Consider the following 26,449-nt stretch of genomic DNA (forward strand, 5'->3'; position numbering starts at 1 on the left):
AACTCTTCCTGCTGCAGAAAATAAGGGAGGTGGTTGCACAATATCCAAGTACACATCTGATCACAGGTCAGTCTGTGATGTAAATGCATTGTGTTATAACAGGTTTGTACAGGGGGAAAACTCTAAAATCAATGGTTCATTAAGTCTTTACTTTCTGCTTTATTCATAAATACACAAGAGTTAGACAAGATAAGCAATAATATATACTTCATTTTCTAAAACAAAATCAAACTTTTAAATATTAGTGCAGTTAGAAATATACAAACAGAAATGTCCAAATCAATTTAAAACATTACTTGACCCTACTGTAAAAAAACCAAGTCATGAAACTGAATTATGTAAATGTTCTTTTAAGTTATCAACGATACAAGTAGATTTTTTTTAACAGCCAATTGGTTAGGATAGATTTTCTATTGATAATATTTTGAAAATGTTTTATTTGTTCTTACGTTGTACTTGTTGGAGATTCTTTAATGAGCTGAAATATGTGACTGTGACAAAAAGGTGTGAACTGAAAAATGGCTTTATGGGTGGAGTAGTTTTCTGAAACTCTGCCAGGTTTACAGTGGGACTTTTAATAGACAGCATATAAATAAGTCAAAATACAGAAACAATGTTTTATTTTTGGCTGCATAAGATTTTTTTTATATAACAATTTTAGAATATGTGCAGTCAGATAAAAAAACCAAAAGTTATTTATTTGTACTTGACTTTACCAAATGTACTGTTGTCCTTACCCTCATTTGTTTTAAATAAACTTTATGAAACAGAAGGAAAACCTGAACCTGAAAGGTTTTTCATATCGGAAACTGCAGGTTTCCTGAGCTTCTTCCTGTCTGCCAACAGACTTTCACTTTCAATGAGTGAATTTTGACACTTCTAACACAAAGGCTTACTCTTGGTTAGTGAAATTATATTTTTTTTATAACATATTTAAACCTGGGTGAGTTATTCCTCCAATGTTGGACAATAAACCACACCTTCAGTCTTGAACTGTTTGGCTGTATGATTAGAAGAAAAAAAAAACTCAACTATCTTAACTTTTGGCACTTGGTAAGCGTCGTGTTGGGTTCACGTCTTTTGACCCACAAACATGAGAACAGGGAATCAGATAAAGTTTACTTTAACAAAGATGAAATGTGAGATGGTGAGATTCTTGTCCTGTGGGTGGGAAGCCGAAGTCGTCAAAACTCTGAGGGTAAATTGAGAGAGATGTTGAGTTGAGGGTAAATTGGACAGATTGAATTCTGAGGAAATGGATTGATCTTACTTGGTGAGGAGGTTAGTTTAAGGGGAGAAGTACTGTGGTCTCTGAGGTTGAGGTCTCTTAGCAGGGGGTCCTTGTGATGATCCCGGTTCCAGTGTGTGGTCTTGATGGAGAGTTCTTTGGAGGTAGATGGAAGAGGCTTTGCGGTGGAGGGCGGACAGATAAGTTCTTGTGAGGAGAGGCGAGGAGCGGTCCAATAACCAGCCATGAAACCAGGAAAACTCAGAAAGCAAAGTAACACAACTAGCAAAACACTCGGGCCTCAAAGTGCTAGCAGACCGCTTCTCATGTACTCCTAGAAGAGGAGATGATTGATTGATCAGGTGCGCTGAATCCAGACAGCAGGAACGCCCTCCAGGAAGGAGCAGCCTCTTATCGCCATCTAGTGGATGACGAGGGAAGCAGCAGACAACAGAAAATCCACACAAAGACCGAAAAACCCAAGCTCCCCACAGTAAGGACTGGTATGTGCTGTATAAAGCATTTTGTTATTACTCCATCGTTAAGACTGTTGTGACAATAACTGGTAAATAGATAATTTGCACTTTTTACATTTGGTTTTCCCTCATTTCTGGGTTTTTCTGAAAGGCAAAACTTGCATTCAAAATAAAATTTCTCAAATTTCAAATGCAAGTCAAGTCAATACAACTCTACATTCCTGAGGGAAATCTAATAGTTTGTGTCATAATACAGAACTCCACAAAGGGTTAATAAATATAACTTTAGCCGTAAATAGGAAAGACTTTTTGTGATCTATGGTGCAGCGGCATTGAAGAAGCCTCTGACCTCTGACACTGATGTTAAATTACCATCTTGAGGAGAAAAGGCCCTTTTTTGTCCATGAAGATTTTCATTTTTCTTTGCACAGGCAGATCTCAGATTAGAGGACTTTTTCATTATATGCAGCTACATGCATGTCATGTTTCTGTCCAGTTCATAAAACAGAGAAAAACAGCTGGACATAAAAGGTTTGTCACATCAGAAACTACTCATTTCTTGAACTTCTGCAAACAGACTCATGAGATACAATGAGGGGATTCTGATCTTTCTCACAAAAAGGCTTAAATTGCACTCGATTAGTAACTTTTTTTCTACATATCCTCTCCTGGATGAGTCATTACTCAAATGCTGGACCATAAGCCACACTTCCAATCTAGAACTGCTTGTCATACTCTCTCTGGATTAACTAATCTCCACGTTTATCTGGAAGATATACAAAATAAAAATGTCACAACTTTTGAATGTGCTAATGTGGGGTTTTTTTTGGATGAGGAAAAGACAAATCCCATCATGTGTCGTTGATGAAGTGCTTCATTCAGGTTCAGCTCGAGTTGAGGTTAAAACAAAAAACACTTTTTCCAAACAGCAACTCTTAAAATCTGTTGCAATCAGACAAGTTCGTGAAAAACCAAGTGAACACCCACTTACCACAAATGTAGGTTAACAGAAACTGAATAATCTTCTGTTCTTCTTGAGAGGTTTTCCTAAAATAACCCTTCTGGCAGACTGCAAGAGGAACTACGAGGCAGCTTCTGTTGAATTCATTTAACCAAATAAAGAAAAACCTGTGAAGCTTTTTCAGAGAACAGGAACAGAAACTTATGAAATGTGAAGATAGGAAACTTGAACTAACTATGAGGCTACACTATATGCAGACAACATTACAAACTGTGTTATTGTGTGTTAAATATATATTGAAAAACAACTATTAGTTCTCAAAATTATTGTCAAGCATAAACAAAACCAACATATTTTTTTCCATATTCATTCATCTTATCTCTGAGGCCACATGGTGAATAGCTTTGATGTGTGTGATGGTGCATAAAAACCACGGGCCTCCTACACCTCTGCTGTAGGAAAGTATCTTCTAAAAACTGGCTGTAGGTTTGGAAATTGTTTATATATATATATTCCGTTAGACCTCACTCGCTCATCTTTACTCATTCCAGCCCAAACTGTTTCCCCATAGTTCAAGTGTAGTTCTGTGCCTGTTACTGGACAGACACAGCCCAGATCTGGTAATTCAAGATTCACTGTCATCAGTGAATAAAACAGTAGTAAATCTGTCTTCAGATATTTCTTGTCTCAGTTATTACATTTCAACTTTTGTGTCTCATTATGAGGTGTTTGTGTTTTCAATTTCCATTTATAATACTATTGAACAGAAAACCAGTCAGTCCTGCTTCTTGTACAACAAGTTACATGTTGCTATCTGTGACATAGTAATTATAACACCTTTCAAAAAAGTGCAAAAAAAAAGCCACAAGCAATTTGTGGCACTCATCAAATTTTCAATGTATTTTTTCAAATGAAACTATTTTACCAACAATGAAACTGTAGTAGAAAACTGGTACAGAGATCTTCCATGTTTGTGTCATTTCAAAAGTTAATTCAGTTTTGGAAGTTGTCGTCCTCCTGCTGTAAAGTTCATTAAGTGACAGCCTCTATTTCAGATGTTACACTGGTCTTATCTCACAGTTACAGCTTCTGTTTCAGTAAATCCTCAGCTCATCAGTTATTTGTATTTATCTCAAGGATGTTCCCGATAAGAACCAACACAAAGACACAAAACAGTGTTTAGTGTATCTGTCCAACACGCTACTGCATAATGTTACACATCTAAATGCAAAAATATTACAACCAGAATGACTGAAATATTTACAAATGCATCTTACAAGATAAGTTGAGGTACTTTTGTCTAACAAAAGGTCCACCTGAGAGTTACTCTTATAATTCATGCTGTTTTTCTTGTTCTATTTTTGTCATTAAGTCTATAATCAAGATAATCATCTAACAGCAGCTTGGAGCATGCATCGCACACCAACTGAACTGTCAGTACGTTTATTTTTGCTTTATTGTATCACTTCCTTTTTTCTAGTTTGTAGCTACAGTGAAATAAAGGTGGTTGCCTCAAACACCACGGCTGAAAAATATTTCTCACCAAGCTGTGTTATAAACTCATCCGCCGCTTTCTTCCACAAAGGCAGAGTTAAAGCTTTCTCCACTTTTTGGGTGGGAATTCCCTTGAAAATCCAGATCAACATAATTGATATTGCGAGGGAGGTGAATCTTTTTGACAGCTAAGCATAGCTTCCTTTTAGCGCTCCTGCGATCCTCTTCTTTTCTGGTTAGGACGTCTTGCAGCTCGACAGTGTCCTCCTTCAGGCGTCCCCAGGACAGTCTCTTGGGGGAAGCGAAGCCAGTGGACGACGAGTTACCCATTAGAAAAGCTGAGAGCTTCACTGTCCATGGATCAAATCTATCCAGTAAAACACAAAGTGTAAGAATTATTGTAAAAATAAATTTACACATGTCAGAGAAATATGACTGTACATTTTCTTACCTTTATGGAGCAGATTACAAGAGGTCATATTCCTTCTGCTGATCTGGCTGCTGAAGTCCTGATGCACTGCAAGAGATAGTCAGACTCCTTCATTTTAAAGTCCTGAGGTTGCGACCTCATCGGACATTAACTGATCAATTAATTACATCACTAAGAGACTGTAAATACAAAAGTCAATCAGTGTTTGATTAATGGCTCTCTTCCTCAGCTCTTTCTGTTTATCACATTGTAAATAAGCTTCATTCGTAATCGGCCTGGAACCTCAAGCGATCAAACATTTTGATAAAAACAATTACATGTCAGTTGACTTATCATCCCCAATGGATATAATAGTACAGGACAGTTCACTTATAATCATACAAAGACAATATTGCAAAGTAATTATAAACCCTCTTGAGTATAAAAGAGTGTTAACAACTTTAGTCAAGGTGACATGGTTCAGCATATATTTTCCAAATGTCAGGAATAAAAAGTAGCATGTGGAATCACATGTTGAAACTCTGAAATTTATTGTGCAAGATGGAAAAATGTATGCTTACTAACTAAACCTGATAAATTACATTAAGCTCATGATTCTATGTGCTACTTGTAAACAAGTCTATTCTTTTAATCATGCATTTTTCTTATAAAACCAGACAGACCAGTGATGAATCGTTGTCTTTGATGGTCTACATAAGGATAATATCGATGACAGGGGGAAGAAATGTTGTCCGTTCTTTAGTATTTCTAAACCGCCGTTTTAGCCTGAAGAAATGCATGATTTTGATCTTTTAACACCAAAATTGGTCTGATTATTTGTGCAATAGATGTAGATACCAGCTTTCAAGGAATGTTCTGCTAAAGTCTGATTATTACCAGTAAGTGTTGCCTGAAATATTGCAAGAACCTCTGCCAGTTTCCATTTCCTGTTTCAAGTGTCGATCTTTCAAAATATAACGCTATTTGAGCAGCAGAGGTCTCTAGAGTTCAATTCAAGTCTCACAAAGCAATTTCTGTAGGTGTTTTTCAATACTGAACAATGCGTTTTACACCGATGCTGATTTTCCTGTGACCTAGCCTTACTTCTTAAAGAATACACTGTAAAAAATACAGTCATTACACAAAATAAAGTGAAGACAACCAAGGACATGCCCTGCAACGTACTGCTGAAAGCCACCAAGAACAAATGTAAAAATGACTCAGTGGATTTTTATTCATACCAACTTTCTTAATTATCACACAGTCTTACGATCACAGACATTTTAGTTAATATTCTTTAGATCTCCTTGTCTTTCAGAAACGTATTTATTATGTGGAGATGTATGCATTTCTGTTAAGGCAGGGCATTTTTTTTTTTTACCAGATCACTTCTCTTTTTGGTTTAATGTGTTGATTTAACGATAGAGGAAAAACATTTTTCTCTTTTCTGTCGCTCTGTTTAAACCAGTGATCTTTATACAGCCAGAGGAAATCTGAACCTGATGACAAATTGAATTTCCTTTGGGTAAAGCCAATTGTAGCTTCAAGCATGGGAAAGATAAAAACAAGAATCTAGCATTTTCTTTCCTGGTTAAGTGTCAGAGATTCTGTGTTTTAAAATATAACAGCGATTTGCATACAGATGAGTAATAGACCTCGAGTGAGACCACTCCCTGTTCTCTGCATCATTAACTCTGGCTTCACTGCCTCTGCACACACGCTCTTACATTTTCGCACACGTTGAAAGTAATTGTGGCGCCTGCCAAATTTCAGAAACCAAACAAAGAATCATTCGTCAGAAGTGTTTTCAGAAAACCACTGTGACAAGACAGAGACGCCATTAGGTAAGATTTTGACAATTGTAATAATTGCACCAAACTTAGCTTTTTCATATTTTTCTAATAAAGTAAGGGCTTGGTTAAAAAAATGGGGGGAAAATGCAGATTAGCAGTGATAAATACAATGAAAGTAATGATTAGATTTAATACTGTCTCTGTTGATTGTTCTTAATGTAACATTTTGATTTAAATTAGGATATTTTTTTATTATTTTTTTTTTCTGAATACTTGATTCAGTTTAAAAATATATATATCCCCATTAAAAGGTTAAATGATTATAAAATGATGGAACTATTTGATATTATTGTAAATAGAAAGCATAGGTAAGGAAAAATGTTTTAACAAAAGCAACAAAAGTTGCATCCCAAAAGTATATATATATATATACTTTATATAAAAACACAAATGAATACACAGAAGAACAAACTAACTTCCTCTTACTTTAACATCGTGTATCTTCATCTGCTGTTTTGAACTTTCCCCAGTATTATTCATTTTGATACAATCTGTTCACAATGTTTTCTTTGCTAAATGAGTAATTATAAATTGAATATTTCAAGCAGCAATTTAATCCACGGAGAAACCAGTTATGTCATTATTAAGAGCTTTTATTGCAGGCAGATTTCTGACTCAAAACAGGAGGTCCTGCACATTCACTTTCATAACATGTCATTTTCATATTGAAGATTATCAAAATAAATACTTTTCAAGATTATTTGTGGGTGGAGTTCATATTTTCATTTTGGGTGACTATATGCGTAATAGTTTTGCAAATTGAATGTTTTCATTTTGCTTTTCTGAATTCCACACAAATGTTCAGGTTTAGCATTCTGCTTAGATGCGTCTTTTGTTCTGAATTTGTTTTATTTTTTTCCGTCATAATGGCGTTGTACCCAAACCCCCACCTAACCTCACTTCCCTCATACAGTTTCTCACTCATATGTTTCCATATTTATGATTGTGAAATCATCACACTAAATTAATTTCAGAGTTTGGTCTTCCTTATTTATTTTAGTCTCAGATTCCATTTTTTATTTGTGTTATTCTTTTAGATCAAAGTCAACTCTCCTGTGTAGTTATTTAATACTGTAATCAATCTGCTGGTGCAGATGCAATGCTCATTTCTGATTAACTTTCATCGCTGATGGACTCTGAGACTTTAACCATTTAACATCCTTGATTTAAGTATTTTAGCAAAACAATTAAATTAAATCTCCTTATTAAGTTTTTAATCCTTGGGATTGATATAATATTTTGTGTTTTTTTTTTCTCCATTATAAATTCCTTCAGATTTGAACAATCAAACCCACAGGGTTTTTCGGCACAATGGACCACGAGAGAAAGCTCAAGATGTGTTTGGTTTTGGCTGGTGAGTGTTTAGTAAATTACTCCATCCATCTTCTTTTGCTCCTCAATAATTATTTGTAACTTTGTGCTTTGGTTCTGATCAGTGATTTGCAGCCCTGTGCTCGGAGATGAGTGGACGGCCGATGTTGTAAAGTCCATTGACGCTCTGGTGGGCTCCTGTGTTGTGCTGCCCTGTACAGTCAGTCATCCTGGGACTTACCTGTCTACCTCCAGAATCAGGGGCATCTGGCATCGAAAGGACAAATGGAACGAGATCTACTACCATGAGGACAACACAAAGATCCTGGACAGCTTTAAGGGCCGAACCAAGTTGCTGGGAAACCTGGGTCAGAACAACTGCACCTTAGAAATAGTTGAAGTTAAAGATCATGACAACGGCCCTTTCTGCTTCCGCATTGAACTTGTACGAAAAGACAACAACCAACCCACTACAGAAAAGTTCTCCTTTGTTGAGAAATGTGCTGATATCAAAATGATCCGTATGTATATACTCCACATGCTGTATATTAATGCTGCTTGTTTGTTTAACCCTTTTTTACTTTAACTGCTTCCTGTATTTGTTGTTCACAGATGACAAACCTAAACTCAAACTGGGTCCAATAAAGACGGCCACTCCAGGCAAACCCTACATCCTCACCTGCTCTGTTCACCACACCTGCCCCTCGCATCGCCCTCAGATTAAATGGAGTCGGGAAAATAAGGATGATGAAATCACTGAAGTTCATAAACTCATTCATTCAGGGATCTGGGAAGCAGAGTCCATCCTGTCCTTCGTTCCTGAGGAAAAGGATGACGAATCAGAGCTCATCTGCACAGCATCATTTAATGGAGGAATGAAATCAGAGGAAAAGTTCACACTTAATGTAAAACGTGAGATAAACTTTGGTTCGCTTTTTTGTTCATTTTGAAAATCCTCTCAGAAGAACAGCCATTTTAAATCCTGCCCACTTGTTGCAATAAAAAAGAAATTGTTTACATTTGTTTTGCAGGCATAGAAAACTACAACCACATCATCATTCCTGCTGTTGCTGTCACTGCCACTGCTGTCATCTTTGGACTCTTCTGTGTTTTGATGGTGAAGAAATACAAGTGAGTAACAAAATACCAAACTCATTTTCACAAACAGTGAACATGAAAAAAATCCTGGCAATTGGTTTCAGATGTCTAATATTTTAACAAATGTTTGGTCTTTTAAAGGAAACGTATTCAAGAGCTTCAAAGTCAAGATGGCAGGTATAAAAAAGACAGTTTGCTCACAGTCACACAGCTACATTTAACTACATTATTATAACACACTTTACTTTTCAATCATTAGCATGTGGAACAGGATGTCTAGACTGTCTCGCCGGTGAGAAATAGTCACTTTCCAATGAATGTCCATGCCTCTGTTAGACAGTTAAAAATGATTATTCTCATCTTAATAACATTGTACTTATCTAATATAACATTTAATTCAGTATATGACATTTTCAGGCTTCGACCTGGAGCCTCAGGACCAACTCCTTCTGATCAAAGGCAAGAGATTTTACTTTTCTCAATGCAGCACTGAATTTAAGAGAAAAAGTTCATATTTTCTGTTGTAGCTTCAAATAGACCTGCAAACTGCTGAGTTAGTGTTTTTTTTTTAAGTGTAAAAGATGAATTCCTTTTTTGACTTTAGACAAAATGCTTCCTAAAACATTTGCATACTTTCTGTTCCTTCTTTGTTTTTCCCAGAAGATCTATTTGGAGCAGATTTTCAAGGTAACTGGAACTTTTAGTTGCTTTGTAAAAACCTTACGCATAAGACAAGCTCTTGTCTTTGTATTTGAAATATTACACATATAGTATTTAATTTGTCTTTAACAGGAGACCCCAAAGGAACCAGCATGATCAAAGGTGAATATTTAACTTAAAGAAACTACAAGTTCTAAAGTTTTCTTGGTGTGTGTGTTTTAATTGTAAAAACCGTTATTTGAATCATTAGTCCCAATAATGAAAACTCCTGTGGTGGACAGAAAACTAACAAACCTCGCTTCCCGTCTCCGAAGAGGTAACCACTTCAATTAGATTTATGAAATATTTTCTATGAAAAGTGTCTAATTGTTATTTCTGCTGTTGGGGTGGGACCATAAAGCCAACAAAAATCCAACAATTACAAACAGGTATGATTCAGTGTTTTTTCCGGTTAATTAAAATTCAGTCCATTTTTTATAAACACCCTTATTCTTCATAGGACCTGGATGACAACGACGACTACATGAACACTGCAGACTTGAATATTTATGGAAACGTGTGAAAATGTAAAACGTGATGATCAAAGTAAATAGCCAGTGTAATTATCAGCATCCTTTGTTTCAGCAAACCGGTTGTATTCTTTTGATTTTTCTGATTTAATGATGAATTAAGGTACATGCTTTACATATGCACAGATTTAAGTCTTTATAATACCGGCTAAGCTAACATATGCTACGTTTACTGCACCCTCATCAACTGTGGCATCCCTGCCAATAAAAATGAAAGGGCCTGTGTGCTCACAGTGATTATTTGTATAAATCACAAATGTATCCATTCATCCATGCATACTGTGTTTCAGCCAATGTTTGATTTATAACTATGGCAAATATTTTCTACATGCAAATAAACCTTTTTAAAAGAAAACAGAGATGTTTTATTGGCACTCTTTGACAAATAGTGACAATAAACTGAAAACTGCTCAAATATTACCATTGGGGATGTTGCAACCAATGTACAGGGCTCAAATTAAGCACTAAAGCAATAGATTGGTTCATGTGTACAAAAGCTTTAAAAATTTTATCAAATTATTAAAATGTTGGAGTTGCTTAAAGGATGGCCAGAAGTCTATCTGCTGTCCATTCTCAAATATTCCTGGCTAGGGTCACGGGGGAGTTAGTGCCAGTGATCAACGTCCAAGATGCCCATTATCACAACGTTTCTCCATGAAGCCTTTAACAAAGTTTTGTAATTGTTGCTACCGCTAGTTTGAAGGAGCTGAGTTGGGGAGTCGTTCTCTGTGAGACAGAGCCTTGGCATGGGGCTCAGAGGAGGAGGAGCCGAGAGGAAAAGGCGGCACTTGGTGAGAAATGGCTGCCACTGGAGATTAAAGGATTACTCAAATAATTATGAAAGAGTCAAAGACACACTCCATGTTTTTGATGAGGGAATAACATTATGTAAAGCTCAAAAAAGTCCATTTTACAACCCTACCCCCACACCCACTAACATAACGTGCAAGTTTACGGAGAAATCTGCAAAAGTGTTTAAATGGTTCATCTCACATTTTAAAAGAAAGAAACAATTTTAATGATCCCTAAGACATTTGGTGGTAACACTTTATTTGAAAGGGTATGCATAAGACTGACATGGCCTAAAGCTCTCCAAGACTTGATTTAGAAAATTACTCAAAGCACACCAGCTAATCCAACTCTAAAAAGCGTGAAAAAAATCAGAGGCTTGGGCATTTCCTAGTTAAAGTCTGGATTTACATCCAATTCAGATATTTTAACTCATTGTCAATTATCATAAATACTTGATGACAGTCAATCCCACTAAAGATGGCAGAAAAATTTCTAAGGCTTGGAGGACATTTTCTATTTCACCTATGGGTAGGTTGGTTTATATTGCGTATTACTAGTACATCATTTGAATACTTGATGTCACATTTACTGAACGATGTTTGTTTGTTTGAGGTTGTCTTTGTTTGGTTTTAAAATTCATTTGGTGACTGACCAAGTAAGCAAAAGCAGAAGTCAAATACAGTTTCACAGCACCGTACACCATCACTCTGCAGGTTTTTAGAAAGTCAGTCAGCAACAGTCCTGTGAGCTCAAAACATCCCTTTAATCCAAACAGAAAGGTTGGAAGTTTTATAACTGAATAATTGAAGGGATTATAGTTTATCACGTTTAACAAGTTTCCTGTTATAAAGTATTAAAATATATGTGACAGAAAGCAGTTTATATATAAATTATTTTCATATTTCCTAGCTATAAGTTAGGTGCATATAGCTGGGTATTTCCTGATGACAGCTTCTGGTGTTCAAGGCAATCGTTTTTTTTCTCCATGGTTCATTTACATCACACAATAAAATGTAAAACGGAGACAGAGGTTGAGCGGCATCTAAGAAAATATTTACCCTTTCATGCAATCTTAGTTCCTTTTTATGTTAAAAAGGTAACCAGCTCCAGAGTTTTAAGTATTTGTCTTTCTAAATCAAATATTTTAAATCAAAAAGTGAACAAATGCTATCTTCATTCACAATTTAACTTTTCCAACCCACTTCACTGAAGAGACTTTAATCTGTCACAAAGTGGAGATTGGAAGGTGAATCAAGAAACTCCTGGTTTTAATCTCCCTGCTGGTCCCTCAGATTCATCTCTGATGGTAATTATATTCTGAGAGCATTTCTCCTTTTTGGGTGAGATGGTGTTCATCTTAAGAACCAGGGATAACACATGTTGCTAACATGAGGCGTCATAATCACAACTCAAATGGTTTTCATCTAACCTGTTGCTGGAGTTCACCAGGTGGCTCGGGCATCTGGTAAGGATGCCTCCTGGACGCCTCCCTGGTGAGATGTTCCGGGTACGTCCCACCAGGAGGAGGCCTCAGGGAAGACCCAGGACACGCTGGAGGGACTATGTCTCTCAGCTGGCCTGGGAACGCCTTGGGGTTCCCCTGGAGGAGCTGGAAGAAGTGGCTGGGGAGAGGGAGGTCTGCTCCGATCTACTCTGCTTTGCACTGAGTTCGTCTCCCGGACTTCTACACAATCGTTTTTAAAGTTGGACTGCGGCGGCATTATTCGCCTTCATCGAAGCGGTGTTTGGGGTGTGGCATCGGCGCACCCATTTCACCTCCTGTTGTGGCATGACAAGCGGGCCACGCCTGGTCCTGATGTTTTAATTTGCATTGTCTATTGTTGGTTGGTTTCTATTTCTTTACTCATTTTGTTTACGGCCCTTTTTGTTCTTTATTTAGTCAGGCTGATATTGTTTTTCTTATTAGGTTTAAGATTGCTATATTGGTTAACTGCTTCTCTTTTGTTGTTTTGCAGTTGCTGAGGTCCGGTGGCGGTGTTGGTGTGGTGATGGTGTCTTCCTCTTCTGCGTGCTGTGACTCTTGAGTTTAGGTTGTCTCACTGCGTCTGGTGTGTTAAAGGTTTTTTTTTTTGGTTTGCTGTGTTTGGCGCCAACCCTATAGCGCCCCTTCGGCCGGTAACCTCAGCTACTGCACTGTCTTCTATTTTCTTTGATTTTTCTTTTCTTTTCTTTCATTCTTAGAAGAAGCTGGTTTTAAAAAGAACATTTTAAAAAGAATTTAATAAATGTTTTTTTTATATATCATTTTGAAACTGTCTCAGATGTTTTAATCCATGCATAAATGTGTGCCTTAAACCAAAGGACATATTCCCTGGGTGAAATTCCCAAGGTGGCGTTGTTAGGCAACCTATTAAAGCTAAAAGTTCACCATATCAGTTTCCACCTAGTGTCGCCACATTTTCATCATCTGCAAACTCAGATTCCAATGTGTCGTCTCAGATAATATATTTTAGTAAATGTGTTGTTTACTTCTGAGAAGCAGAACTGAAAATTATTTCTGCACCAATCTTGCCGAGCCCAGCATTACTAAAATATATCTTTCCACAGAAAGGTGTGTGGGTTAAATCTGAGGGAAGAACAGTGAAGCAATACTGTGAAAACCTGTAGAATGTATTTTTCCATGTGACTGAAAACAGTGTACCTTTTTTACTGTTTTTCATTTTTACCAACTTGACCTGTATTATTTGTTTTGCTGACTCGACATTCAACAAAATATGAGGTGGAAGCATAGGCGCAGGAAGCGGGGGGAGACAGTCACATTCGTCCCCCCCAATAATTTCACAGCAGTTGCGAAGAATTTTAAAATCTTCCAATCGCATGCTTTTATTTTGAAGGAGCACAACAGCGCATTCAGCAGAGCGCTTCCTCCCCCTCCCCCCTCTGAACGGCTCAGAGTAAAGGCAGCAGCAGACGGAGTCAGAGAAACTGTTTGAATGAAGTAAACAATCTGTCAGGAATGTTGCCACGAATATCGCTCGTTTATAACATCTTGTCAGTTTACTTTTATATATAGAACTAAATCTTTTTGGTTAAGCGGTTTTAATTCTGGGATAGTCACATGTTCAAAATTTTACTGCTAACTGTTTAAAAGCTAGCTAGTCTAGTCACAATGATTTAGAATGAAACTGAAACAGCAGCGAAATGAGCCTTTTTATTTAAAGTGAGCAACACCTGATCATACTGACCACTTAACATGTATTGATATTATATTATATCATTTAGATATTTAGAACAGCAGTGCTAGAATGATGTTGACTGGTGAAGCTCTGTTGAGATCTTCATTTAGTTTATTGAAATATGTATTAACTGTTTTTACTTTTTAAATAAACTAAACTATTTTATTATGAGAGGAGCAGATCAGGGAAGACATAGGAGAGCCAGGTGGAGTTTCAGAGTGTGAAGATATAAAATTATATTAATTATAATAGAACCACAAAGGAGAACAGGTGGAGACTGATGTCAGGTTGATTTCTTTCAACGTTTCAATATTTTTTTCATTATTTCCACACTATAAGGGTAATGGTTAGGAGGCAATAAGAAAAGTGCTTGAGGAGAGGTTTAAAAATAAATTAGTGAAAATTTTTGCTACACAGTAAATAGAATTGATGTATAATAATATATACATCTGAAAATTAAGTTGTTAAAATTCTCATTCTGTATGATAAAAACATACTTTTTATATTTAGTTCACATTATGACACTGTACATTTCTGTAGTGTCTGTTGTAAATCCATGAATCCATACAGGAACATCAGGCTGCAGAGTCAGAGGGAGGCAGAGACAGAAACACATAACTGTAGATATTTCAGTTAAATGTTTGTGGCTGAAAATGACAGGGAAAACAAACATTTAGGCTTTTTGCTTCAGTGTTTTTATGGCTCATGTTTGGTAAGTTACTGAATGCAGGGCTGGAAAGTGAGACTGAGTTAACAGTGAGGAGCTAAAGTGTCTGTTAGACGTGAAAAGTATCATTTTTATTTATTTTGTAGATCAAACTGTTGCACTGAACAAAACTTGTTTTTTAGATTTTATTTTTGTTGGTCATACTGCTGTATTGAGTTTAAAACTGCCGAGTCCTATTTTATGAGCTGTTTTCTACTTTGGTTTTAGACGAAGTAGAACCTGTTCAATTACCAGTCAATTTATATCAATGCATTTTGACCAATAATCAAATGTCTTTTGACCAATAAGATATATCAGAATCTGTTAGCCTGTCTGTGCTACCAGAGTATGTAGCTTGCTAGTTGTGAGGCAAATTCTAAAGTGAGTGTTCATCCTGGAATTACGTCATTATACTATGCATAATTTTAATCTGATTATTGGATTGTAAATAGTAACATTTTAGAATACTTGTTACTGAAACAAGGGTCAGATTAGAGTAACGCATTACTGACGTGTTGATGGCATAATAGTTTGACATTTCTGCTCAAGGTATTTACTGATCTGTCAGGTTTCCGATATGCGTCCCCCCTCCCCTAATGACAAACTCTTTCCTACGCCCTTGGGTGGAAGAGATAATTCTGCTCGCTGTTTGATTTAAACCATCTGCTGCTTGTGTGTCCAATAGCCAAATTTACATTTTCGTCCGCCTTACGTAACAGCCACTGGCAGCCAGCACTGGAACAGCGCTGCGCTGTCCGCTGCAGCTGAGTGCCCGCCCAGTTCAGCCTGCAGCTCATCCTGTTGATCACAGCTGGTGAACGAGACGCGTCCTACTCTGACCTGGGCGTGTTAGAAGTGCCGCATGATGTAAACTTTAGACCTGGCTATCTTAAAAAAATATATAATACCAGAGGGAGTGTTGCAAAGCTGCGACTGGCTGCAGGAACGCTGTTGCTTATTTTTGAGCTTTTTCTTGCCCCTTTTTCCTTTTCCCTATTTTTTGCGTTTCTCTGTTAGTCTGCTGTCCCTTACACGGTATTTTTTTTTTTTTTTGCACAGTTGGGCTTATTCTTATAAATCCACGGCAAGATTGAGTGTATAGGGTAGCATTTGCAGTAACAGCTTCGCAATAGCAATTACTTAAAATGAAAACGAGAGCGGAGCGATTCTAATTCAGCTCGTGGTCTATGAGTGTGTATGGAGCTAAATTGAGGCCATAAAGTTTGTTTATTAAAAAAATAAATAAATAAAAATGTTAACATAATTGTTAAACTAAAAAAGGAAAACTGAAAATTAAAAACTCCTTATTAGATTTAAGTTGTTTCTTTCTGCTCTGGGAGGCTGAAGCAGTCAGTTTGATTGGTATGCTGCTTTGATTGGTAAGCAGTGGTGGAGAAATGTCCACCACTGCTCAAATTTGACAGTATTATATGTGTTTATGTTGTGTGTTTACATATGCAGCTTATATCAGTGAAGCATGTTATTTTTCAAAAGTAAATAATGACACTTTTAATGCAAAGTTACTTTAAAATTTGCTTTGAAAGTCCATTAAAAGTGCCAACTTTGTGTCGTTTACAAAATAATGCAAAGTTGGGACTTTTAGTGGACTTTCAAGGCAACTTTTAGAGCAACTTTGCATTAAAAGTGTCATTATTTACCAAATGACACGTCATGACTACATTAATAAAGACTCCATGTTCATGACAGATGTTTTGTCATGTTTATGACAGTGTCATGTCAGTCTTATTCAAACCCCGTCAAATAAAGTGTTACCAAATGAAGTTTCAAAGATGTTTTCAGTTGCCACACTTCCTAAATGCAACAGCTGGGAATATTTTGCAGTCGCTGTGTTGAGCTGGACTGGTGACCTGACCAGGGTGCGCCGCCTCTCGCCCGTTGACCATCCCTGGTGACCCCTCTAGGGATAAGCATGTTGTAGAATGGATGGTTGCAGTGTTGAGCTGACGGTAATAATTTAATACTCACATGGAGCCTTCTGAGATCTCACCCCCACATTGAGCAGGGAAAAATGTTTAGAAAAAAAAAAACTAATCTGAAAAGAAATTCTAAGCGTTTTTGTCGTTGTTGTTGTTTGTTTCATTATTTTTTTGCTTCAAATGTATTTTAGGGTTAGGGTTAGGGTAGGGTAGGGTAGGGTTAGGGTTAGGGTTAAGATAAATAAAACGTTGGGGGCAGTCACCCCCAAACTGGAGCAGTGGCTAAAAAAGATCCCAGGAACAGCATCAGACATCTCAGTCCAGAAATGTGCAGTATTAGGCACAGCCAAGATACTGGAGGAGAACCCTCAAGCTACCAGGCCTCTGGAAGAGGACCCGAGCTCAGAGGATGAAAGAGAGAGAGAGAGAGAGAGAGAGAGAGAGAGACTACCCGCGGAGGCTGAGAAGGGAATTTTTTTTACACATATACATTTAGATATAGATTCATTCATATATAAATAAATCTATAATTATATATAGATAGGATGAATATATATATATATATATATATATATATATATATATATATATATATATATATATATATATATAATTGGATGGATGGATGGATCTATATATTTAGGTATATATTTATTTATCCATCTATAAATAAATCTATAAAAATATATAGAAGGATTAATAGATTATAGATTTATCTATACATATATATCTAATATATATATATATATATATATATATATATATATATATATATATATATATATATAGCTCCAAGGGTATATATACCCTTGGAGCTATATAGCCTACCTCATACCATGAGAGACACAAATAAGCACGACATGCCGGCTCAGACGTCGCCCGGTCAAACAAGGTCTGCGTCAGGTGCTGGGGAACCAGAGCACCCTGATGAAAAATGGGCTACTGGAACAAGACGGAAATGGGCGAGAGATGAAAACATGGATCTGTTGGAATGCTACTACTCAAGTAATCCTAGTCAGAGGGGCTACATGCAAAGACTGTGGGAGGAATGGTTAGCTCGACATCCCCAGTCAACACTAACTGCCAAACAACTAGTAGCTCAGTGTTCCAACATCCGCAAACGGCAACTGCTGTCACAACTTGAGATTGACGAGGTACGACACAAGTGCTACGGGAAGGAGCCAGGATGCCAGGTCAGAAGGGAGTCAACTACAACTCCCTACCCAGAGACTGGGTATGTAGCCCCAGTAATGAACGAACCATCTGAGCTGAATGAGGCAGCAACTGACCTGAGAGAGAGAATCATGGCCCGAATGAACACCAGACGACCCCGACGCCAATTACAACGGCTGAGTGAAGTACCACCAGAAGGTCTCATTGAAGATGTGAATGCAGCATTGAGAACGATCCCTACCACCACCATAACAGAAACCAATGAGCTGATATACAACTCAGCATCAGTGATCCTTGAGATGCTTGGTTATAAGAGCAACCATGAGACCCAATACCCACCATGGAAAAGACGGTTAGAGGCTAAGATCAAGATAACAAGGAGGGAAGTGAGTCAACTGTCCGAGCTCCAAAGGGGTGCAATGAAAAGATCAGTACCCAAGAAGTACAGCCAGATGCCCATACCTGAAGCACTCGAAACTGCCAAACAAAGGCTCCAAGCCTTGGCCAGCCGCCTAAAGAGATACACGAGAGAGAATGAAGCCAGGAGGATTAACCGGCTCTTCGCCACCCAACCAGCTAAAGTGTACTCTCAATGGCAGGGTAATAACAACAGAGCAGACCCACCCAGGCTGGAGACTGAACAATACTGGAAAGGCATATGGGAAAGGGAGGCGTCCCACAACAGCAATGCACAGTGGCTAACCTCTCTACGAGAGGACCACAGCAACCTCCCGGAACAAGCCCCGGTAACCATCACTGTGGCAGATGTCCAAGACAGAGTCTCGAGTATGAAAAACTGGACAGCACCAGGACCTGACATGATCCATGCCTACTGGCTTAAGAAACTCACTGCCCTCCATGAGCGACTGGCAGCTCAACTGAACCAGCTGCTACAAAATGGGACTCACCCTGAATGGTTAACTGAAGGGCGCACAATCCTGATACAGAAGGAACCCTCGAAGGGTTCAGTCCCATCCAACTATCGGCCAATAACCTGTCTCTCTACAACATGGAAGCTCATGTCAGGCATCATAGCGGCTAAGATAAGCGGGCACATGGATAAATACATGAGCAAGGCACAGAAGGGCATAGGCATAAATAGCAGAGGAGCCAAACACCAACTCCTTGTAGACCACACAGTCGCCCGAGACTGCAAAACCCGACACACCAACCTGTGTACCGCTTGGATTGATTACAAGAAAGCCTATGACTCAATGCCACACACTTGGATCATTGAATGCTTAGAGATGTACAACATCAATAGGACTCTAAGAGCCTTCATTGCAAACTCAATGGGGCTGTGGAAAACCACCCTTGAAGCCAACTGCAAACCACTTGCACAAGTGTCCATCAAATGTGGCATATACCAAGGAGATGCTCTGTCCCCACTGCTGTTCTGCATAGGCCTGAACCCTCTCAGCCAAATCATCAACAAGACTGGCTACGGATACCGACTCAAGAATGGGGCCACGATCAGTCACCTCCTCTACATGGATGACATCAAGCTGTACGCCAAGAGCGAGCGAGACATCGACTCACTGATCCACACCACCAGGATCTACAGCACTGACATTGGGATGTCATTCGGACTAGAGAAGTGTGGTCGGATGGTTACAAAGAGAGGGAAGGTCGCCCACACAGAAGGGGTCTCACTCCCAGAAGGAACAATAGCAGACATAGAGCACAGCTACAAGTACCTGGGAATACCACAAGCAAATGGCAACCTCAATGAGGTCACAAGGAAAGGAGCCACAGCCAAATACCTCCAACGAATAAGGCAAGTCCTGAGAAGCCAGCTCAATGGCAAGAACAAGATCCGTGCAATAAACAGCTATGCCTTACCAGTAATCAGATACCCTGCCGGAATAATTAGCTGGCCAATGGAAGAGATGAAGGCCACAGATGTTAAGACTAGGAAGCTACTAACCATGCATGGAGGGTTCCACCCCAAATCCAGCACCCTGAGACTGTACTCGAGCCGTAAGGAAGGAGGCAGAGGACTAGTGAGTGTGAGAGCCACTGTCCAGGATGAAACATCCAAGATCCATAAATACATCAAGGACAAAGCCTCAACGGACAATGTGCTCAGCGAATGTCTCAGGCAATGGGGAACAGAAGACAAGATGCTGGAAGTACCATCATGGGAGGACAAGCCCCTACATGGGATGTACCACCGACAAATAACTGAAGTGGCTGATGTCAGGAAAACCTACCAATGGCTGGAGAAAGCTGGACTCAAGGACAGCACAGAGGCTCTCATCCTGGCCGCCCAGGAACAGGCCCTAAACACCAGAGCAATAGAGGCTCAGATCTACCACACCAGACAAGACCCAAGGTGTAGGTTGTGCAAGGAGGCCCCTGAGACAGTCCAGCACATAATAGCAGGGTGCAAGATGCTGGCAGGGAAAGCGTACATGGAACGACATAACCAAGTGGCGGGCATAGTGTACAGGAACATCTGTGCAGAATATGGACTGGAAGCCCCGAGATCACAGTGGGGAACACCCCCAAAAGTGGTGGAGAATGACCGAGCTAAGATCCTGTGGGACTTCCAGATCCAGACAGACAAGATGGTAATGGCGAACCAACCGGACATTGTGGTGGTGGATAAAGAACAGAGGAAAGCCGTTGTGGTGGATGTAGCAATACCGAGTGACTACAACATCAGGAAAAAGGAGCATGAGAAATTGGAGAAATACCAGGGCCTCAGGGAGGAACTGGAAAAGACCTGGAAGGTGAAGACCACAGTGGTGCCTGTGGTCATCGGGGCCCTCGGGGCAGTCACCCCCAAACTGGAGCAGTGGCTCAAACAGATCCCAGGAACAACATCAGACATCTCAGTCCAGAAATGTGCAGTTCTAGGCACAGCCAAGATACTGCGCAGAACCCTCAAGCTCCCAGGCCTCTGGTAGAGGACCCGAGCTCAGAGGATGAAACAGACCACCCGCGGAGGGTGAGAAGGGAATTTTTTTTTTTTTTTATAAATCTATATATATAGATCGAAGGATTAATAGATTATAGATATATTTATTCATCTATAAATATATATAATTGGATGGATGGATGGATATATTTATTTATATTTAGATATATATTTATTTATACATCTATAAATAAATCTATAAAAATATATAGATAGGATTAATAGATTATAGATTTATCTATACATATATATCTATTATATCTATATATATATATATATTTATATATATATATATAGATAGATAGATAGATATATAGATAGATAGATAGATAGATAGATAGATTTATTTATCTATATCTAATTAGATAGATAGATAGATAGATAGATAGATAGATAGATAGATAGATAGATAGATAGATAGATAGATAGATAGATACACATACATAAACACACCCACACGCATACATACATAAACACACACACACACGCACGCACACATACATAAATACACACACACGCGCGCCCGCACACTCCAGAGCTTCCGCTTCCCTGTGCTCCAGAGCCCACGCCTCCAGGTCTTCCAGAGCCTCTTAGGGTCCTCTTCCTGTGCCGGCGCCACCCGCCTCCACGACTCCGCTTCCTGCGCCGCCTGCCTCCACAACTCCGCTTCCTGTGCCGCCCGCCAGATCTCCTTTGAGGTGTCCGCCTCCTGGTTCTCCGCCCACCTTGTTGGGTTGTTTTTTGTTGGACCTTTTTGGGCATCTGTTAGCCGCCCTTGAGGGGGGTATTGTTGTTATCCGTGTTTTTCTGTCGTTATTTTCAGGTTTTCTGTGATTAGTCCTGTTCCTGTCCTGTCTTCCCTGTTCATTGCTTCCCAGGTGTGTCATGTCTTGTTCGTTGGTGTGTTACCTGTGTTGCTGTATCCAGACTCAGAGACCGGTCCCAATTGGAGGACGATTCTGACACTTAGGGACTGAAAGGCCGGTCCCGACTCTCAGGCGGGTCTCGACTCTGAGGCGGGTCCCGACTCCGAGGCGGGCCCTGACTCTGTGACGGCCCCCGACTCTGTGACGGGCCCAGACTCTGTGACGGGCCCCGACTCTGTGACGGGTCCAGGCTAGGAGGTGGGTCCCGACTCTGTGACGGGCCCGACCTCTGAGGCGGGCCCCGACTCTGTGACGGGTCCAGGCTCGGAGGCGGATCCCGACTCTGAGGCGGGTTCCGACTCTGAGGCTGGCCCCGTCTCTGAGGCGGGTTTCGACTCTGTGACGGGCCCCGACTCTGTGACGGGCCCCGACTCTGTGGCGGGCCCCGACTCTGTGGCGGGCCCCGACTCGGTGGCGGGCCCCGACTCCGAGGCGGGTACAGGCTCCGAAGCGGGTACAGGCTCCGAAGCGGGTACCGACTCTGAGGCGGGTTCCGACTCTGTGGCGGGCCCCGACTCTGTGGCGGGCCCCGACTCCGAGGCGGGCACCGACTCCGAGGAGGGCACCGACTCCGAGGCGGGTACAGGCTCTGAGGCGGGTACCGACTCTGAGGCGGGTTCCGACTCTGAGGCGGGTTCCGACTCTGAGGCGGGTTCCGACTCTGTGGCGGGCCCCGACTCCGAGGCGGGCACCGGCTCCGAGGCGGGCACCGGCTCCGAGGCGGGCTCCGACTCCGAGGCGGGCTCCGACTCCGAGGCGGGTTCCGACTCCGAGGCGGGTCCAGGCTCGGAGGTGGGTCCCGACTCTGAGGCAGATTCCGACTCTGAGGCGGATTCCGACTCTGAGGGTCCCGGCTCGGAGGCAGGTCCTGGCTCGGAGGCAGGTCCTGGCTCGGAGGCAGGTCCTGGCTCGGAGGCAGGTCGTGGCTCGGAGGCAGGTCCAGGCTCGGAGACAGGTCCAGGCTCGGAGACAGGTCCTGACTCTGAGGCAGGTCCAGGCTCGGAGGCAGGTCCAGGCTCGGAAGCAGGTCCAGGCTCGGAAGCAGGTCTTGACTCTGAGGTCTGTCCCAACTCTGAGGCCGGTCCAGCCTCGGAGTCCGGTTCCGAGTTGGAGTCCACTCCCGACTCAGAGTCCGGTTCTGAGTCATTGTCTGAGTCCAGTTCCGACTCTGAGTCCTGTTCCAAGTCAGCATCCAGATCCGACACTGAGTCCAGTACCGAGTCATATTGAGAGCCTCCTAGAATTTCACAGTCGTCTGAACTGTTTCCACAGCAGAAAGCGTGTTGCATCCACCTCCAGGTCTTTTTGAGAAGGGCTCTCTTTAGATGAACCTTTCTTGGACTTGAAAGTGTTTTCTTGAAGCTTTCTATCAGCTTGTGGATCACTATTCTGTTGCCATTTTTCATCATCTTGAACAGAATTTTTTTAGCTGTCTTGCTATTGCCGCACAGTAATTGAAAGATGTCCTGGCAATGTTTTTCTTCTATCTCGTCAAAAACGACAAAATCTATGTCCTTTACCTCTTCCCACAGTTTCGGAAATAGCTTCTTGTGAACAAGGTTGATCTGCTTCTTTTTGTCTGCAGCAAATCTAGATTTAAGACAGGACTTATAAATGAACCGCCCAAGAATCTTGTCTACCAAATGTCTTCTTTGCTCTTCGGTTCCACGTTTGAAACCGATCCGTCTTCCATCCCTCAAAAATTGTTCAGGGTCCATGCCTGCCTGAGTATAATCTTCACTCAGGCAGTTTTCATTTGAATACAGGTCCTCCTCAGAAGGAAAAAAGGTCTTTCTGATCTTTCGTTTTGTATCCAAAAACATTTTCCTTTGAGGAAAAGGATTATCCAGGTGATGTTTGAATTTTTCCACTATTACTTCACGGCCTGCTGGATAATCAAGTAGTCCAATTAAATGCAGCCCAGAAGCAAAGTGGAATTCATCTTTAGCAAGGCTTTGGAAAATCCGTTCACTCAGTTCTTCTGAGACCTCTGAGAGTATGTCCACATTTATGTATCCTGTTTTTCTTAGAAGTAAGCCCAAAACTTCCAGATGTTCCTCCCAAAAAGTTTCTCTGACGATATGCAGAGTTGGTCCGTCTGCAGCCTTTTCAATCACCTGCCAGAGAAGTCCATCGAGGAAGTTCCTTTTGCTGTAATCCAGGATAGTTCGTCTTTGCTGGACTGTGTTTAACCACCTTTTTTCTTCTTCTTCCCAAAAAGGGACCTTAGGTCTCACATCAACTCGATTCTGTGAATTTTTCTCACACATCTTCATTGCTAAAAAATAATCTTCACTCAGTTTTCAATTGACTACAAGTCTTTGGTAGGGAAAAAAGTCTTTCTGATCTTTCTGACCGGAGAAGTAACTGACTCCACGACTCTATGATGTCATAGAGTCATGGACTCTATGACATCATAGAGTCATCATTTGAAGGGCTTATGACACAGACATCATTTGAAGTCATGCTGATGACATCATGCTGATGACATCATTATCAGCAGCATGGCAACTGTTGCTAGGTTTAATAATAGCGCACAGTGAGCATAGCTATGAGAAAAGAGAATCTGTGGGCACTAAATACATTATTTCCACAAGTTTGAACTGGAAGTGACCTGCACAGCTTCGCCAGAACAGGGGGCCAGGGAACCATAGTTCCTCCTCTTCTTCTGCATACTTTATGCCGTTTTCACCATTCAACTTTTATGCCATTTAGCTTGCTCTCCTAGAACAGGTGTTCTGGCTATCTGTCATACCCGTCAATCCAGCATACCTTATGGTAATGCGTACATCCATGTTACGTCACATACTGCTTACTCAGCAGATTTCTTATAAATCCGTCATACCTGTGTGTTATGTTTCTCAGACATTTAAGGTACATTTCATTTAATTAAGCTCCTATGTTAATCAAACATATTAACAAATGACTTTTGCTGTTTCCAATATCGTTACCAAACTGTAAACGAGACATTAATACCGTTTAGTCTCACTATTACTACAAACACTGTTTGACTACAAATTTGGTCTCCCACAGGATATTTTGTCCCTATAGCTAATCTACCTTTTAAATATTTCAATATTTATAAAAAAAAAACTGCACGGAATATTTCCTAAAAAAAAGCATGATTAACGCTGGATGCTGAATATGTCCTAAAGATAGCACATGAATAACGCTGGATGCTGAATATGTCCTAAAAATAGCACATGAATAACGCTGGATGCTGACCGAAGCTGTTAGGCAACAAGCAGAACAACACCACTTTCTGGACACTGCGTGGAACTAACTAGATTTTTCTCATTTTAATTTTTTTATTTACCGTAAACTTCTGAGAAATAAAACACACAAAATGAAACTTTTACATGTATGACGGATTTATAAGAAACGTAACATCGCTGTGGGAATGCGCATTTCCATGAGGTATGCTGGATTGACGAGGTATGACAGATGGACATAACACCTGTTTGTTTATATCTCTGGGTATTCATAACCTTCATACTTTTTATAATATTCAGCTTTTTATTAATTTTTCTCCACAGGGGGAGAAACCGCGGAATACTTCGAAGACCTCCTCCATCCCACCAACATGCCTTCTGTTGAGGAAGTTGAGCATGGGGACTCTGGGCTGGGCTCTCCAATCTCTGGGGACGAGGTCGCCGAGGTGGTCAAAAAGCTCCTCGGTGGCAGGGCCCCGGGGGTGGATGAGATCCGCCCGGAGTTCCTTAAGGCTCTGGATGTTGCGGGGTTGTGTTGGCTAACGCGACTCTGCAATATCGCATGGACATCGGGTGCAGTTCCCCTGGACTGGCAGACTGGGGTGGTGGTCCCCCTGTTTAAAAAGGGGGACCGGAGGGTGTGCTCCAATTACAGGGGGATCAAACTCTTAAGCCTCCCTGGTAAGGTCTATTCAGGGGTCCTGGAGAGGAGGGTCCGTCGGATAGTCGAACCTCGGATTCAGGAAGAGCAGTGTGGTTTTCGTCCTGGTCGTGGAACACTGGACCAGCTCTACACCCTCAGCGGGGTCCTGGAGGGTGCATGGGAGTTCGCCCAACCAGTCTACATGTGTTTTGTGGACTTGGAGAAGGCGTTCAACCGTGTCCCTCGGTGGGCCTTGTGGGGGTTCTCCGGGAGTATGGGGTACCGGGCCCTTTGATACGGGCTGTCAGGTCCCTGTATGACCGGTGTCAGAGTCTGGTCCGCATTGCCGGCAGTAAGTCGGGCTCGTTTCCGGTGAGAGTTGGACTCCGCCAAGGCTGCCCTTTGTCACCGATTCTGTTCATTACTTTTATGGACAGAATTTCTAGGCGCAGCCGAGGTGTTGAGGGGATCCGTTTTGGTGGCCTTAGGATCGCATCTCTGCTTTTTGCGGATGATGTGGTCCTGTTGGCTTCATCGGAACGTGATCTGCAGCTCTCACTGGAGCGGTTCGCAGCCGAGTGTGAAGCGGCCGGGATGAGGCTCAGTGCCTCCAAATCCGAGGCCATGGTCTTGAGCCGGAAAAGGGTAGAGTGCCTTCTCTGGGTCAGGGGGTTGTCCTGCCTCAAGTGGAGGAGTTTAAGTATCTGGGGATCTTGTTCACGAATGAGGGAAGAAGGGAACGGGAGATCGACAGGCGGATTGGGGCAGCGTCTACTGTGAAGCGGGCGCTGTACCGGTCCGTCGTGGTGAAGAGAGAGCTGAGCCAAAAAGCGAAGCTCTCGATTTACCGGTCGATCTACGTTCCCACCCTCATCTATGGT

General features: G+C 41.0%; 1 protein-coding gene and 1 long non-coding RNA gene across 2 annotated transcripts; one reads left to right on the plus strand and one right to left on the minus strand.

Annotated features, from left to right (window-relative positions):
* Positions 1-4,103: 4,103 nt before the first annotated feature.
* LOC145555318 (uncharacterized) lies at positions 4,104-5,044 on the minus strand. Its single transcript, XR_014091464.1, has 2 exons — positions 4,611-5,044; positions 4,104-4,526 (listed from the first exon to the last, which is right to left on the minus strand). It is a non-coding gene; the product is annotated as an uncharacterized LOC145555318 (long non-coding RNA).
* A 1,221-nt stretch (positions 5,045-6,265) lies between these two features.
* LOC103478708 (myelin-associated glycoprotein-like) lies at positions 6,266-10,434 on the plus strand. The gene is made up of 13 exons (XM_008432709.2): positions 6,266-6,412; positions 7,697-7,775; positions 7,858-8,253; positions 8,345-8,644; positions 8,764-8,863; positions 8,972-9,007; positions 9,090-9,122; positions 9,248-9,289; positions 9,491-9,517; positions 9,623-9,652; positions 9,741-9,806; positions 9,891-9,918; positions 9,990-10,434. Exons 2-13 carry the CDS (start codon positions 7,733-7,735, stop codon positions 10,050-10,052), a joined length of 1,164 nt encoding a protein of 387 aa, XP_008430931.2. The 5' UTR covers positions 6,266-6,412; positions 7,697-7,732; the 3' UTR covers positions 10,053-10,434.
* Positions 10,435-26,449: the final 16,015 nt, after the last annotated feature.

The sequence above is a fragment of the Poecilia reticulata genome, chromosome 16 (genome assembly GCF_904066995.2).
Source record: "Poecilia reticulata chromosome 16, P_reticulata-male-v2, whole genome shotgun sequence".
Classification (NCBI taxonomy): Eukaryota; Metazoa; Chordata; class Actinopteri; order Cyprinodontiformes; family Poeciliidae; genus Poecilia; species Poecilia reticulata.

Bases quoted from the DNA above. Each gene is read 5' to 3' on its own strand.
- LOC103478708 (XM_008432709.2), top strand. From the start codon at position 7,733: ATGGACCACGAGAGAAAGCTCAAGATGTGTTTGGTTTTGGCTG. The intron at 9,123-9,247 runs GTGAGAAATAGT...TGACATTTTCAG, and splicing joins ATGTCTAGACTGTCTCGCCG to GCTTCGACCTGGAGCCTCAG. The intron at 9,290-9,490 runs GCAAGAGATTTT...TGTTTTTCCCAG, and splicing joins CCAACTCCTTCTGATCAAAG to AAGATCTATTTGGAGCAGAT.